The sequence below is a fragment of the Pan troglodytes genome, chromosome 7 (assembly GCF_028858775.2).
Source record: "Pan troglodytes isolate AG18354 chromosome 7, NHGRI_mPanTro3-v2.0_pri, whole genome shotgun sequence".
Taxonomy (NCBI): Eukaryota; Metazoa; Chordata; class Mammalia; order Primates; family Hominidae; genus Pan; species Pan troglodytes.
The window spans coordinates 95,186,297-95,202,242 of record NC_072405.2 but is presented as its reverse complement, the minus strand read 5'-3'; the positions used below and the strand labels follow the sequence as shown (position 1 = coordinate 95,202,242).

Genomic DNA, 15,946 nt, shown 5'->3' with positions numbered 1-15,946 from the left:
ATGGTATTGGCTGGGTTTTCTCCTAGGGTTTGTATGGTTTAAGATCTAACATTTAAGTCTTTCTTCTGTCTTGAATTAATTTTTGTACAAGGTGTAAGGAAGGGATCCGATTTCAGCTTTCGACATATGGCTAGCCTGTTTTCCCAGCACCATTTTTTAAATAGGGAATCCTTTCCCCATTTCTTGTTTTTGTCAGGTTTGTCAAAGATCAGATGGTTGTAGATGTGTCGTATTATTTCTGAGGGCTCTATTCTGTTCCATTGGTCTACGGTAACCAAAACGGCAACCGATAGCATGCTCTTTGGTGACTGTAGCCTTCTACTGTAGCTTGAAGTCGGACAGCTTGATGCCTCCATCGTTGTTCTTTTGGCTTAGGAATATGTTGGCAGTGGGGGCCGTTTTGTGGTTCCATATGAGCTTTAAAGCAGATTTTTCCAGTTCTGTGAAGAAAGTCATTGGTAGTTTGATGGGGATGGCATTGAATCTATTATTTACCTTGGGCAATATGGCCATTTTCACGATATTGATTCTTCCAATCCGTGATGGTGGAATATTCTTCCATTTGTTTGTCTCCTCTTTTAGTTCGTGGAGCAATGCTTGGTAGTTCTCCTGGAAGAGGTCCTTCACATCCCTTGTTAGTTGGATTCCTAGGCATTTTATTCTCTTTGAAGCAATTGTGAATGGGAGCTCACTCATGATTTGGCTGTCTGTTTGCCTGTTATTGGTGTATAAGAATGCTTGTGATTTTTGCACCTCGATTTTGTATCCTGAGACTTTGCTGAAGTTGCTTATCAGTTTAAGGAGATTTTGGGCTGAGACGATGGGGTTTTCTAAATATTCAATCATGTCATCTGCACACAGGGACAATTGGACTTCCTCTTTTCCTAATTGATTTCTCTTTATTTCTTTCTCCTGCCTGATTGCCCTGGGCAGAAGTTCCAACACTATGTTGAATAGGAGTGGTGAGAGAGGGCATCCCTGTCTTGTGGCAGTTTGCAAAGGGAATGCTTCCACTTTTTGCCCATTCAGTATGATATTGGCTGTGGGTTTGCCCTAAATAGCCCTTATTATTTTGGGAGATGTCCCATCAATACCTAATTTATTGAGAGTTGTTGGCATGAAGGGCTGTTGAATTTTGTCGAAGGCCTTTTCTGCATCTGTTGAGATAATCACGCAGTTTCTGTCTTTGGTTCTGATTATATGCTGGATTATGTTTATTGTTTTGCATATGATGGACAAGCCTTGCATGTCAGGGATGAAGCCCACTGCATCATGATGGATAAGCCCTTCGATGTGCTGCGGGATTTGTTTTTCCGGTATTTTAGGGAGGATTTTCCCATCGATGTTCCTCAGGGACATAGGCCTAAAATTCTCTTTTTGGGTTGCGTTTCTCTCAGGCTTTGGGATCAGGATGATGCCGGCCTCATGAAATGAGTGAGGGAGGATTCCCTCTTTTTCTGTTGATTGGAATAGTTTCAGAAGGCATGGTACCAGCTCCTCCTTGTCCTTCTGGTAGAATTCGGCTGTGAATCCGTCTGGTCCTGGAGTTTTATTGCTTGATAGGCTGTTAATTATTGCCTCAATTTCAGAGCCTGTTAGTGGTCTACTCAGGCATTCAACTTCCTCCTGGTTTACTCTGGGGAGGTTGTATGCGTCCAGGAATTTATCCATTTCTTCTAGGTTTTCTAGTTCATTAGCTTAGAGGTGCTGATAGTATTGTCTGATGGTAGTTTGTATTTCTGTGGGATCGGTGGTGATATCCCCTTTATCATTTTTTACTGCATCTGTTTGATTCTTCTTTCTTTTCTTCTTTCTTAGTCTTGCTAGTGCTCTATCAATTTTGTTGATCACTGCCAAAAACCCGCTCCTGGATTCATTGATTTGTTGAAGGGTTTATTGTGTCTCTATCTCCACCAGTTCTGCTCGGATCTTAGTTATTTCTTGCCTTCTGCTAGTTTTTGAATGTGTTTGCTCTTGCTTCTCTCATTCTTTTAATGGTGATGTTAGGGTATGCATTTTTGATTTTTCCTGCTTTCTCTCGTGGGCAATTAGTGCTATAAATTTCCCTCTACACACTGCTTTAAATGTGACCCAGAGATTCTGGTATGTTGTGCCTTTGTTTTCATTGGTTTCAGAGAATATCTTTCTTTCTGCCTTCATTTCCTTAAGTACCCAGTACTCATTCAGGAGCAGGTTGTCCGGTTTCCATGCAGTTGAGCGGTTTTGAGTGAGTTTCTTTATCCTGAGGTCTACTTTGATTGCAATGTGGTCTGAAAGACCGTTTGTAGTAATTTCTGTTATTTTACATTTACTGAGGAGTGCTTTCCTTCCAACTATGTGGTCAATGTGGAAATAAGTGTGATGTGGTGCTGAGAAGCATGTATATTCTGTCGATTTGGGGTGGAGCGTTCTGTAGATGTCTCCTAGGTCCGCTTGGTGCAGAGCTGAGTTCAATTCCTGGATATCCTTTTTAGATTTCTGTCTCGTTGGTCTGTCTAATGTTTACAGAGGGCTGTTAAAGTTTCCCATTATTATGATGTGGGAGTCTAAGTCTCTTTTGATCACACTTTAAAGATCAAAAGGTAGAAGCGCAAAGACATTATCTGTGCAATATTAGAAACCTAGTAAGTGGTGGAATTTGGCCTTGAACCCAGATATCTAACTCCAGAGCCTAAGTGCTTCACCCACCTCACTGTGGTGCCTCTCGAGAAAAACAGGTAAGCACACATTCAGAAAGCTGGTGGGCCGGGGGGCTGGCCTTGTACTCAGAGGCCATGGAAGTCCCACGTGGGGTGGCTAGTGGTGTAAGGACAGAGGTCTCGGATGGGCAGAGGGATGTGGACAGGCGCGAGGGGGCGCGGCAGGGACTCGGGGGACCGGGAGTGGCGGCTCGGTGCTGCGGGAGGCGATTAGTGGAAGGACAGAGGTCTGGGAAGGGCAGAGGGATGGGGACAGGCCCGAGGGTCCGCGGCAGGGATTCCGGGGGACTGGGAGTGGCCGGTTGGGGTTACTCTTGGCTTTTTGCCCTCTCCTGCCGTCGACTGCTCCGGTTTCTTTGGCCTTGCGGCGAGGTGGACAGGGTGAGCTCTCGGGACTGATGGCGGTTGTGGAAGGGGCCTGGGGCCAAGGACAGGCCAGGGCGGCGGGAGAGGCGGACCGGTGGCGTGGCTGGATCTGGGCACGCTGTCGGAACTTCCACATCACCAGCTGCAGGCAGGCGTTTGCGTCCTCGCTGGAGTTGTGGCCGTCCTGGCTGTCCTGGATGATCTGTCCCAGGTAGTCGGCCGCGAGATTCCTGAGGGAACGCTTGTAGGGGAAACCCAGGTAGTGCGGGAAGAGCACGGCCGTGTCCAGCACGGTGCTGTGGATGAGCTTCAGGGCCAGCAGATCGCTCTCCAGGCTGTGCCCGATGAGGATGGTTTGGGCGCTGAAAAAGCTCAGCAGGATGGCTTGCACTTGGGGCAAGGTGATGCTCGTCTTGGCGACGTCGGCCTCGGTGACTCCGGAAAACCTGGTGTTGTAGTCCACGATCTCGTTGTCGGGCTTGACGAAGGTGTCGTACACCACTCGCATGTCGGCGTCCACCACGGTGACGCGGGTCAGCTCTAGGCCATGCGTGGTGTAGCACATCTCACAGTCCAAGGCGTAGATTCCTGGATAAGCGTCTCTGGACAACTCTTTCTTGAAGGTCTCCACGAAGCCATCGAGGCTGTCCTTGCGGCCGTCCCGCACGTGCTGCTTTGCCACCTGGCAGCCCACAGAGCCAGGAGCAGCTGCACAGCAGGTGTACTGGCTAACCCGGCCTCCAGCCACCTGGCTCGAGCGGACCCGCCCCCAGTGATAATAACACAACTGGTCGCGTACACAGCGGCCCGAGGAGGACACCAGGTACTCGGTGCCACAACGGCAGCAGACCCTGCAGGAGGAGTCGCCGGGCCCCTTCCCCTGGCCAGTGAAGAGGACGGCGCCTCCGGGCCGCTCGGGGTGCGGGAAGGGGTAGCCGTTCTCCTTGAGCTGGTCCTGGCTGAGCAGGAACTCCTGGAGGCGGCTGTACAGGGCGGCCCTGCTGAGGCCCGGCATGGAGCTGGGGGTCAGGCCCTTCAGTCTCTTGAGGGTGTTCAGGACCACGTTCAGGTACCTGTTCTTGTTGGGGCTGCAGTCGTAGGCCACCTTCTCCTCGTTCAGCGCCTTCTCCACGGCCTCCTGCTTGGAGGCGCAGAACTTGAGACACTCTTCGGTGAACAGTTGGAGATAGCCTCGGCGGAGGACGGTGGGGACTTGGCACCCAGACCTTCGGAGGATAATAGGTTTCTTCAAACTCGGTAGGGATGGACGACGGACGATTCGCTTAGAGCTGATGGTGGTGGTGGTCTTGCATGCCATCCCTGACCTGTTGCGCGTCTTCCCTGGCTGTCTGCCGACCTTGGAGCCACTGGAGCGTTGGCTGCTGCTGGCCACCCGGGTTCTCTTGGCATCTGTGCAACCTGTGACCAAGCAAGGGCTGGAAGACTGGGCGATCGTCTTCCTCTTCCTGGGGGCTGAGATGCGGACTCCCGAGGGCCTCTCTGTCAGCCTTGGGGCGGCTGGCAAGCAGCAGGCCGATCCCCTCTGCGCAGGGAAGTAGGACGCCTCCGTCACCATCTTGAGACACGCTGGGGGCACCGCCGGACCCCTGTTCTGGGGCTCCGCCTGGATGTCCACAAATGCGGAGGCCTGGTTGTGCATCTGGGGCACCCGGAGCCCGAAGCTCTGGGCAGGCTGATGAGAGGGCAGGGGGAATTCTGGAGCCTCGAGGGCCGCCTCCTCGGCCACCTTCTTAGCTTCTGGGTATCCAGGTGGGAACCACCAGGGAGCTGTGGCTCGCAACATCTTGCTGCCTTCGGGAGCACCGGCCTGGCTCTGCTCCGCTCCCAACTGGCGGCTTCTTGCCTCCAGGGCCGCCTCCTCGGCCACCTTCTTAGCTTCTGGGTATCCAGGTGGGAACCAGCAGGGAGCTGTGGCTCGCAACATCTTGCTGCCTTCGGGAGCACCGGCCTGGCTCTGCTCTGCTCCCAACTGGCGGCTTCTTGCCTCCAGGGCCGCCTCCTCGGCCACCTTCTTAGCTTCTGCGTATCCAGGTGGGAACCAGCAGTGAGCTGTGGCTCGCAACATCTTGCTGCCTTCGGGAGCACCGGCCTGGCTCTGCTCCTCTCCCAACTGGCGGCTTCAATGAGTGCCGCGGCCGCCACCCGTCGCCTTTATAGACGCACAGGGCAGAGTGGGTGGGACTTCTCCTTGATAGGTTGGTGCTTCCATCCAATCACACTGAGCCTCATCTTCCACCAGACTCCAGCTTGGGAATGCCTCAAGGGGTGCACTAATGGAATCAACTGGAACTCCTGGTTGCTAACCTTGGAGCTAGGTTGCTTTTCCTGAGTTAATTAACTGTCCCTGCAGGGCATTCCTATCATGGCTACTGGAATTGGGCCACCTAGGATTCATTTCAGCGTCAGGGAGTTTGGTCAACTTGCTTGGGCCCACACAGCACCCCATGGAGCCAGGACTGGGCCAGCAGTCTGCTGCATGCTGCAGGGCAGGATCTCTCTGGGGTTGCGTTTCCCTGCTCTGTGCACTCCTCCGCTGAGGGCAAATTGAGGACAGGAAGTGGACCGCACCCACTTCTCTCCCACGACTTGGGCAATGTTCAACACAGGGGTTCTTCAAAAGGTTCATAGAAAATGCACATGGTGAAGAAACTATGCATGGGTTTCCACTGGTTTGCACTCAGATAAACTTGTCCGAACTTCTTATAACCTTTCTGAACTAGATCTAGTTTGAGGCACTGAGAAGGATGAGACATCCACTGAAAAGGACTCCTATCAGAGCAACATGAATTCCACGAAAATTGCAGCAAGAGCAAACATCAAATTTCTGGTGAAGCTTGGGTGGAAGAATGAAGAAATCATTGATGTTTTAACAAAAGCTTCTAAGGACACTACCCCAAAGAAATGAACTCTTTACGAATGTATAGCTTGTTTCAAGAAGAGGTGAGAAGATGTGGGAGATGAATCCTGCAGTGGCTGTGAAAACCACTGTGCCCAGATCAGCTGCAGTTACGACGAGAGCTATCAGTGGAAATTTTAAACAGGAGGGATCACGATCCTGACGCATCCCTCTGACAAATTGTAACCGGAAGTTGGAACATGGCTTTACCAATATGACCTCGAATGCAAAGCATCATCAAAGCGACGGCTACCGAGAGGTGGCAGTGGTCCAGTCAAAGGAAAAGGAGGCCAGTCAGGAGCCAACATCATGGCATCAGTGTTTTGGGACACTCAAGGCATTTTGCTTGTTGACTTTCTGAAGGGCCAAACATCTGCTTATTAGGAGAGTGTTCCGAGAAGCTTAGAGAAAGCTTTGGTAGAAACATGCTGGGAAAGTCTCACTAGATCCCTGTTCACCACCTCAGTGCTCTGCTCATTCCTCTCATCAAACAAGGGCAATTTTGTCAGTTTCAATGGGCAGTCCTTAGGAATGCACCTTACGGGCTGCTTTCATGCCTTCTAAATTCTTTTTGTTTCCTAATTATAAAAAGTCATCTTGCTTGGAAAGATGAGAGAAAGTCTCCTTGCCATGCTTGGACAGATGAGAGATGAGATCCTCCTCTTCTCTCCCAGGACAGAATGGTCAGACTTGAGTTTCCTTTCTCCTCACTCTTCTCCTCCTTGAGGGAGGTGCTGTGCCGGACAGACCTGCTCCCGTGTCTAGACACGGGTAGACTCGTTGAAGATCCTCACAGGCAATCCTCCTTGGGGTCAAAGGGGAAGGATTTATTTCTTCAGGGCTCAGTAGTCCTCATCCTTACGCGCACCTTCACCAGCCCAGGGCGGGGTAGCGGAGGGTGAAAGGGCGTGGCTCACAGCCCGTTTCTTCCGCTCGGGCGTCTCCTGGGAGGAACCCTTGTCCAGTGAGCGGGTCTTCGTCTCCACCAAATTCCCTAGGGGGACACTTCTGGCAGCCCTTCTTGTTCAGCAGCTTACGGGGGTCAGGTGGACCTCTGCTAGTCACCAGCCTGAAGCCCTTACTCCATTTCAGCTATTTTTGCAGTTGCCTAGGTGACTTTTGAACCACATTACCCAGAACAGCCAACGGAGGAGGGGTGAGAAGAGTGGCCGTCTGGGTTTGCCGCATAGTGCTGCCTTAGAGGAGTGGTGCAGTCTTCGGTTGTGTGATACTTCACCTGGCTGATTTCTGGGAATGCCTCCACAAATTCGCTAAATTCAGTAGCTTTTGCCTTCCAAGATTCACCTGGTTGGTGTGTTGCACCCATTCACTAGTCATTTACATTAGGTATATCTCTTAATGCTATCCCTCCCCCTCCCCACGCCCATGACAGGCCCCGGTGTGTGATGTTCCCCTTTCTGTGTCCAAGCGTTCTCATACTTCAATTCCCACCTATGAATGAGAACATGCGGTGTTTGGTTTTTTTGTCCTTGCGATAGTTTGCTAACAATGATGGTTTCCAGCTTCATCCGTGTCCCTCCAAAGGGCATGAACTCATGCTTTTTCATGGCTGCATAGTATTCCATGGTGTATTTGTGCCACATTTTCTTAATCCAGTCTATCATTGATGGACATCTGGGTTGGTTCCAAGTCTTTGCTACTGTGAATGGTGCCGCAATAAACATACGTCTGTGTGCGTCCTTTTAGCAGCATGATTTCTAATCCTATGGGTATATATACCCAGTAATGGGATGGCTGGGTCAAAAGGTATTTCTATTTCGAGATCCTTGAGGATTCACCACACTATCTTCCACTACCGTTGAACTAGTTTACAGTCCCACCAACAGTGTAAAAGTGTTCCTATTTGTCCACTACCTCTCCAGCACCTGTTGTTTCCTGACGTTTTAATGATCGCTCTTCTACCTGGTGTGAGATGATATCTCATTGCGGATTTGATTTGCATTTCTCTGATGGCCAGTGTTGATGAGCATTTTTTCATGTGTCTGTTGGCTGCATAAATGTCTTCTTTTGAGAAGTGTCTCTTTATATCCTTCCCCCACTTGTTGATGGGCTTGTTTGGTTTCTCTTGTAACTCTGTTTGAGTTCTTAGTAGATTCTGGATATTAGCCCTTTGTCAGATGAGTAGATTGCAAAAATTTTCTCCCTTTCTGCAGGATGCCTGTTCACTCTCATGGGAGTTTCTTTAGCTATGCAGAACGTCTTTAGTGTAATTAGATGCTGTTTGTCAATGTTGGCTTTCGTTGCCATTGCTTTTGGCGTTTTAGACATGAGGTCCTTGCCCATGCCTGTGTCCTCAATGGTATTGGCTGGGTTTTCTCCTAGGGTTTGTATGGTTTAAGATCTAACATTTAAGTCTTTCTTCTGTCTTGAATTAATTTTTGTACAAGGTGTAAGGAAGGGATCCGATTTCAGCTTTCGACATATGGCTAGCCTGTTTTCCCAGCACCATTTTTTAAATAGGGAATCCTTTCCCCATTTCTTGTTTTTGTCAGGTTTGTCAAAGATCAGATGGTTGTAGATGTGTCGTATTATTTCTGAGGGCTCTATTCTGTTCCATTGGTCTACGGTAACCAAAACGGCAACCGATAGCATGCTCTTTGGTGACTGTAGCCTTCTACTGTAGCTTGAAGTCGGACAGCTTGATGCCTCCATCGTTGTTCTTTTGGCTTAGGAATATGTTGGCAGTGGGGGCCGTTTTGTGGTTCCATATGAGCTTTAAAGCAGATTTTTCCAGTTCTGTGAAGAAAGTCATTGGTAGTTTGATGGGGATGGCATTGAATCTATTATTTACCTTGGGCAGTATGGCCATTTTCACGATATTGATTCTTCCAATCCGTGATGGTGGAATATTCTTCCATTTGTTTGTCTCCTCTTTTAGTTCGTGGAGCAATGCTTGGTAGTTCTCCTGGAAGAGGTCCTTCACATCCCTTGTTAGTTGGATTCCTAGGCATTTTATTCTCTTTGAAGCAATTGTGAATGGGAGCTCACTCATGATTTGGCTGTCTGTTTGCCTGTTATTGGTGTATAAGAATGCTTGTGATTTTTGCACCTCGATTTTGTATCCTGAGACTTTGCTGAAGTTGCTTATCAGTTTAAGGAGATTTTGGGCTGAGACGATGGGGTTTTCTAAATATTCAATCATGTCATCTGCACACAGGGACAATTGGACTTCCTCTTTTCCTAATTGATTTCTCTTTATTTCTTTCTCCTGCCTGATTGCCCTGGGCAGAAGTTCCAACACTATGTTGAATAGGAGTGGTGAGAGAGGGCATCCCTGTCTTGTGGCAGTTTGCAAAGGGAATGCTTCCACTTTTTGCCCATTCAGTATGATATTGGCTGTGGGTTTGCCCTAAATAGCCCTTATTATTTTGGGAGATGTCCCATCAATACCTAATTTATTGAGAGTTGTTGGCATGAAGGGCTGTTGAATTTTGTCGAAGGCCTTTTCTGCATCTGTTGAGATAATCACGCAGTTTCTGTCTTTGGTTCTGATTATATGCTGGATTATGTTTATTGTTTTGCATATGATGGACAAGCCTTGCATGTCAGGGATGAAGCCCACTGCATCATGATGGATAAGCCCTTCGATGTGCTGCGGGATTTGTTTTTCCGGTATTTTAGGGAGGATTTTCCCATCGATGTTCCTCAGGGACATAGGCCTAAAATTCTCTTTTTGGGTTGCGTTTCTCTCAGGCTTTGGGATCAGGATGATGCCGGCCTCATGAAATGAGTGAGGGAGGATTCCCTCTTTTTCTGTTGATTGGAATAGTTTCAGAAGGCATGGTACCAGCTCCTCCTTGTCCTTCTGGTAGAATTCGGCTGTGAATCCGTCTGGTCCTGGAGTTTTATTGCTTGATAGGCTGTTAATTATTGCCTCAATTTCAGAGCCTGTTAGTGGTCTACTCAGGCATTCAACTTCCTCCTGGTTTACTCTGGGGAGGTTGTATGCGTCCAGGAATTTATCCATTTCTTCTAGGTTTTCTAGTTCATTAGCTTAGAGGTGCTGATAGTATTGTCTGATGGTAGTTTGTATTTCTGTGGGATCGGTGGTGATATCCCCTTTATCATTTTTTACTGCATCTGTTTGATTCTTCTTTCTTTTCTTCTTTCTTAGTCTTGCTAGTGCTCTATCAATTTTGTTGATCACTGCCAAAAACCCGCTCCTGGATTCATTGATTTGTTGAAGGGTTTATTGTGTCTCTATCTCCACCAGTTCTGCTCGGATCTTAGTTATTTCTTGCCTTCTGCTAGTTTTTGAATGTGTTTGCTCTTGCTTCTCTCATTCTTTTAATGGTGATGTTAGGGTATGCATTTTTGATTTTTCCTGCTTTCTCTCGTGGGCAATTAGTGCTATAAATTTCCCTCTACACACTGCTTTAAATGTGACCCAGAGATTCTGGTATGTTGTGCCTTTGTTTTCATTGGTTTCAGAGAATATCTTTCTTTCTGCCTTCATTTCCTTAAGTACCCAGTACTCATTCAGGAGCAGGTTGTCCGGTTTCCATGCAGTTGAGCGGTTTTGAGTGAGTTTCTTTATCCTGAGGTCTACTTTGATTGCAATGTGGTCTGAAAGACCGTTTGTAGTAATTTCTGTTATTTTACATTTACTGAGGAGTGCTTTCCTTCCAACTATGTGGTCAATGTGGAAATAAGTGTGATGTGGTGCTGAGAAGCATGTATATTCTGTCGATTTGGGGTGGAGCGTTCTGTAGATGTCTCCTAGGTCCGCTTGGTGCAGAGCTGAGTTCAATTCCTGGATATCCTTTTTAGATTTCTGTCTCGTTGGTCTGTCTAATGTTTACAGAGGGCTGTTAAAGTTTCCCATTATTATGATGTGGGAGTCTAAGTCTCTTTTGATCACACTTTAAAGATCAAAAGGTAGAAGCGCAAAGACATTATCTGTGCAATATTAGAAACCTAGTAAGTGGTGGAATTTGGCCTTGAACCCAGATATCTAACTCCAGAGCCTAAGTGCTTCACCCACCTCACTGTGGTGCCTCTCGAGAAAAACAGGTAAGCACACATTCAGAAAGCTGGTGGGCCGGGGGGCTGGCCTTGTACTCAGAGGCCATGGAAGTCCCACGTGGGGTGGCTAGTGGTGTAAGGACAGAGGTCTCGGATGGGCAGAGGGATGTGGACAGGCGCGAGGGGGCGCGGCAGGGACTCGGGGGACCGGGAGTGGCGGCTCGGTGCTGCGGGAGGCGATTAGTGGAAGGACAGAGGTCTGGGAAGGGCAGAGGGATGGGGACAGGCCCGAGGGTCCGCGGCAGGGATTCCGGGGGACTGGGAGTGGCCGGTTGGGGTTACTCTTGGCTTTTTGCCCTCTCCTGCCGTCGACTGCTCCGGTTTCTTTGGCCTTGCGGCGAGGTGGACAGGGTGAGCTCTCGGGACTGATGGCGGTTGTGGAAGGGGCCTGGGGCCAAGGACAGGCCAGGGCGGCGGGAGAGGCGGACCGGTGGCGTGGCTGGATCTGGGCGCGCTGTCGGACCTTCCACATCACCAGCTGCAGGCAGGCGTTTGCGTCCTCGCTGGAGTTGTGGCCGTCCTGGCTGTCCTGGATGATCTGTCCCAGGTAGTCGGCCGCGAGATTCCTGAGGGAACGCTTGTAGGGGAAACCCAGGTAGTGCGGGAAGAGCACGGCCGTGTCCAGCACGGTGCTGTGGATGAGCTTCAGGGCCAGCAGATCGCTCTCCAGGCTGTGCCCGATGAGGATGGTTTGGGCGCTGAAAAAGCTCAGCAGGATGGCTTGCACTTGGGGCAAGGTGATGCTCGTCTTGGCGACGTCGGCCTCGGTGACTCCGGAAAACCTGGTGTTGTAGTCCACGATCTCGTTGTCGGGCTTGACGAAGGTGTCGTACACCACTCGCATGTCGGCGTCCACCACGGTGACGCGGGTCAGCTCTAGGCCATGCGTGGTGTAGCACATCTCACAGTCCAAGGCGTAGATTCCTGGATAAGCGTCTCTGGACAACTCTTTCTTGAAGGTCTCCACGAAGCCATCGAGGCTGTCCTTGCGGCCGTCCCGCACGTGCTGCTTTGCCACCTGGCAGCCCACAGAGCCAGGAGCAGCTGCACAGCAGGTGTACTGGCTAACCCGGCCTCCAGCCACCTGGCTCCAGCGGACCCGCCCCCAGTGATAATAACACAACTGGTCGCGTACACAGCGGCCCGAGGAGGACACCAGGTACTCGGTGCCACAACGGCAGCAGACCCTGCAGGAGGAGTCGCCGGGCCCCTTCCCCTGGCCAGTGAAGAGGACGGCGCCTCCGGGCCGCTCGGGGTGCGGGAAGGGGTAGCCGTTCTCCTTGAGCTGGTCCTGGCTGAGCAGGAACTCCTGGAGGCGGCTGTACAGGGCGGCCCTGCTGAGGCCCGGCATGGAGCTGGGGGTCAGGCCCTTCAGTCTCTTGAGGGTGTTCAGGACCACGTTCAGGTACCTGTTCTTGTTGGGGCTGCAGTCGTAGGCCACCTTCTCCTCGTTCAGCGCCTTCTCCACGGCCTCCTGCTTGGAGGCGCAGAACTTGAGACACTCTTCGGTGAACAGTTGGAGATAGCCTCGGCGGAGGACGGTGGGGACTTGGCACCCAGACCTTCGGAGGATAATAGGTTTCTTCAAACTCGGTAGGGATGGACGACGGACGATTCGCTTAGAGCTGATGGTGGTGGTGGTCTTGCATGCCATCCCTGACCTGTTGCGCGTCTTCCCTGGCTGTCTGCCGACCTTGGAGCCACTGGAGCGTTGGCTGCTGCTGGCCACCCGGGTTCTCTTGGCATCTGTGCAACCTGTGACCAAGCAAGGGCTGGAAGACTGGGCGATCGTCTTCCTCTTCCTGGGGGCTGAGATGCGGACTCCCGAGGGCCTCTCTGTCAGCCTTGGGGCGGCTGGCAAGCAGCAGGCCGATCCCCTCTGCGCAGGGAAGTAGGACGCCTCCGTCACCATCTTGAGACACGCTGGGGGCACCGCCGGACCCCTGTTCTGGGGCTCCGCCTGGATGTCCACAAATGCGGAGGCCTGGTTGTGCATCTGGGGCACCCGGAGCCCGAAGCTCTGGGCAGGCTGATGAGAGGGCAGGGGGAATTCTGGAGCCTCGAGGGCCGCCTCCTCGGCCACCTTCTTAGCTTCTGGGTATCCAGGTGGGAACCAGCAGGGAGCTGTGGCTCGCAACATCTTGCTGCCTTCGGGAGCACCGGCCTGGCTCTGCTCCGCTCCCAACTGGCGGCTTCTTGCCTCCAGGGCCGCCTCCTCGGCCACCTTCTTAGCTTCTGGGTATCCAGGTGGGAACCAGCAGGGAGCTGTGGCTCGCAACATCTTGCTGCCTTCGGGAGCACCGGCCTGGCTCTGCTCTGCTCCCAACTGGCGGCTTCTTGCCTCCAGGGCCGCCTCCTCGGCCACCTTCTTAGCTTCTGGGTATCCAGGTGGGAACCAGCAGGGAGCTGTGGCTCGCAACATCTTGCTGCCTTCGGGAGCACCGGCCTGGCTCTGCTCCTCTCCCAACTGGCGGCTTCAATGAGTGCCGCCCCCGCCACCCGTCGCCTTTATAGACGCACAGGGCAGAGTGGGTGGGACTTCTCCTTGATAGGTTGGTGCTTCCATCCAATCACACTGAGCCTCATCTTCCACCAGACTCCAGCTTGGGAATGCCTCAAGGGGTGCACTAATGGAATCAACTGGAACTCCTGGTTGCTAACCTTGGAGCTCGGTTGCTTTTCCTGAGTTAATTAACTGTCCCTGCAGGGCAGTCCTATCATGGCTACTGGAATTGGGCCACCTAGGATTCATTTCAGCGTCAGGGAGTTTGGTCAACTTGCTTGGGCCCACACAGCACCCCATGGAGCCAGGACTGGGCCAGCAGTCTGCTGCATGCTGCAGGGCAGGATCTCTCTGGGGTTGCGTTTCCCTGCTCTGTGCACTCCTCCGCTGAGGGCAAATTGAGGACAGGAAGTGGACCGCACCCACTTCTCTCCCACGACTTGGGCAATGTTCAACACAGGGGTTCTTCAAAAGGTTCATAGAAAATGCACATGGTGAAAAAACTATGCATGGGTTTCCACTGGTTTGCAGTCAGATAAACTTGTCCGAACTTCTTATAACCTTTCTGAACTAGATCTAGTTTGAGGCACTGAGAAGGATGAGACATCCACTGAAAAGGACTCCTATCAGAGCAACATGAATTCCACGAAAATTGCAGCAAGAGCAAACATCAAATTTCTGGTGAAGCTTGGGTGGAAGAATGAAGAAATCATTGATGTTTTAACAAAAGCTTCTAAGGACACTACCCCAAAGAAATGAACTCTTTACGAATGTATAGCTTGTTTCAAGAAGAGGTGAGAAGATGTGGGAGATGAATCCTGCAGTGGCTGTGAAAACCACTGTGCCCAGATCAGCTGCAGTTACGACGAGAGCTATCAGTGGAAATTTTAAACAGGAGGGATCACGATCCTGACGCATCCCTCTGACAAATTGTAACCGGAAGTTGGAACATGGCTTTACCAATATGACCTCGAATGCAAAGCATCATCAAAGCGACGGCTACCGAGAGGTGGCAGTGGTCCAGTCAAAGGAAAAGGAGGCCAGTCAGGAGCCAACATCATGGCATCAGTGTTTTGGGACACTCAAGGCATTTTGCTTGTTGACTTTCTGAAGGGCCAAACATCTGCTTATTAGGAGAGTGTTCCGAGAAGCTTAGAGAAAGCTTTGGTAGAAACATGCTGGGAAAGTCTCACTAGATCCCTGTTCACCACCTCAGTGCTCTGCTCATTCCTCTCATCAAACAAGGGCAATTTTGTCAGTTTCAATGGGCAGTCCTTAGGAATGCACCTTACGGGCTGCTTTCATGCCTTCTAAATTCTTTTTGTTTCCTAATTATAAAAAGTCACCTTGCTTGGAAAGATGAGAGAAAGTCTCCTTGCCATGCTTGGACAGATGAGAGATGAGATCCTCCTCTTCTCTCCCAGGACAGAATGGTCAGACTTGAGTTTCCTTTCTCCTCACTCTTCTCCTCCTTGAGGGAGGTGCTGTGCCGGACAGACCTGCTCCCGTGTCTAGACACGGGTAGACTCGTTGAAGATCCTCACAGGCAATCCTCCTTGGGGTCAAAGGGGAAGGATTTATTTCTTCAGGGCTCAGTAGTCCTCATCCTTACGCGCACCTTCACCAGCCCAGGGCGGGGTAGCGGAGGGTGAAAGGGCGTGGCTCACAGCCCGTTTCTTCCGCTCGGGCGTCTCCTGGGAGGAACCCTTGTCCAGTGAGCGGGTCTTCGTCTCCACCAAATTCCCTAGGGGGACACTTCTGGCAGCCCTTCTTGTTCAGCAGCTTACGGGGGTCAGGTGGACCTCTGCTAGTCACCAGCCTGAAGCCCTTACTCCATTTCAGCTATTTTTGCAGTTGCCTAGGTGACTTTTGAACCACATTACCCAGAACAGCCAACGGAGGAGGGGTGAGAAGAGTGGCCGTCTGGGTTTGCCGCATAGTGCTGCCTTAGAGGAGTGGTGCAGTCTTCGGTTGTGTGATACTTCACCTGGCTGATTTCTGGGAATGCCTCCACAAATTCGCTAAATTCAGTAGCTTTTGCCTTCCAAGATTCACCTGGTTGGTGTGTTGCACCCATTCACTAGTCATTTACATTAGGTATATCTCTTAATGCTATCCCTCCCCCTCCCCACGCCCATGACAGGCCCCGGTGTGTGATGTTCCCCTTTCTGTGTCCAAGCGTTCTCATACTTCAATTCCCACCTATGAATGAGAACATGCGGTGTTTGGTTTTTTTGTCCTTGCGATAGTTTGCTAACAATGATGGTTTCCAGCTTCATCCGTGTCCCTCCAAAGGGCATGAACTCATGCTTTTTCATGGCTGCATAGTATTCCATGGTGTATTTGTGCCACATTTTCTTAATCCAGTCTATCATTGATGGACATCTGGGTTGGTTCCAAGTCTTTGCTACTGTG

At 50.9% G+C, this 15,946-nt stretch overlaps 2 protein-coding genes across 2 annotated transcripts; both read right to left on the bottom strand.

The window, feature by feature from the left end:
* Positions 1-3,132: 3,132 nt before the first annotated feature.
* On the bottom strand, positions 3,133-4,080 carry LOC134810782 (exonuclease GOR-like; the record flags this gene model as incomplete). Its single annotated transcript, XM_063816820.1, has 1 exon — positions 3,133-4,080. A coding segment is annotated over exon 1 (948 nt), but the record flags the coding sequence as incomplete, so codon positions are not given.
* A 7,351-nt stretch (positions 4,081-11,431) lies between these two features.
* LOC134810781 (putative exonuclease GOR) lies at positions 11,432-13,450 on the bottom strand (the record flags this gene model as incomplete). Its single annotated transcript, XM_063816819.1, has 1 exon — positions 11,432-13,450. A coding segment is annotated over exon 1 (2,019 nt), but the record flags the coding sequence as incomplete, so codon positions are not given.
* Between the last annotated feature and the right edge of the window lie 2,496 nt (positions 13,451-15,946).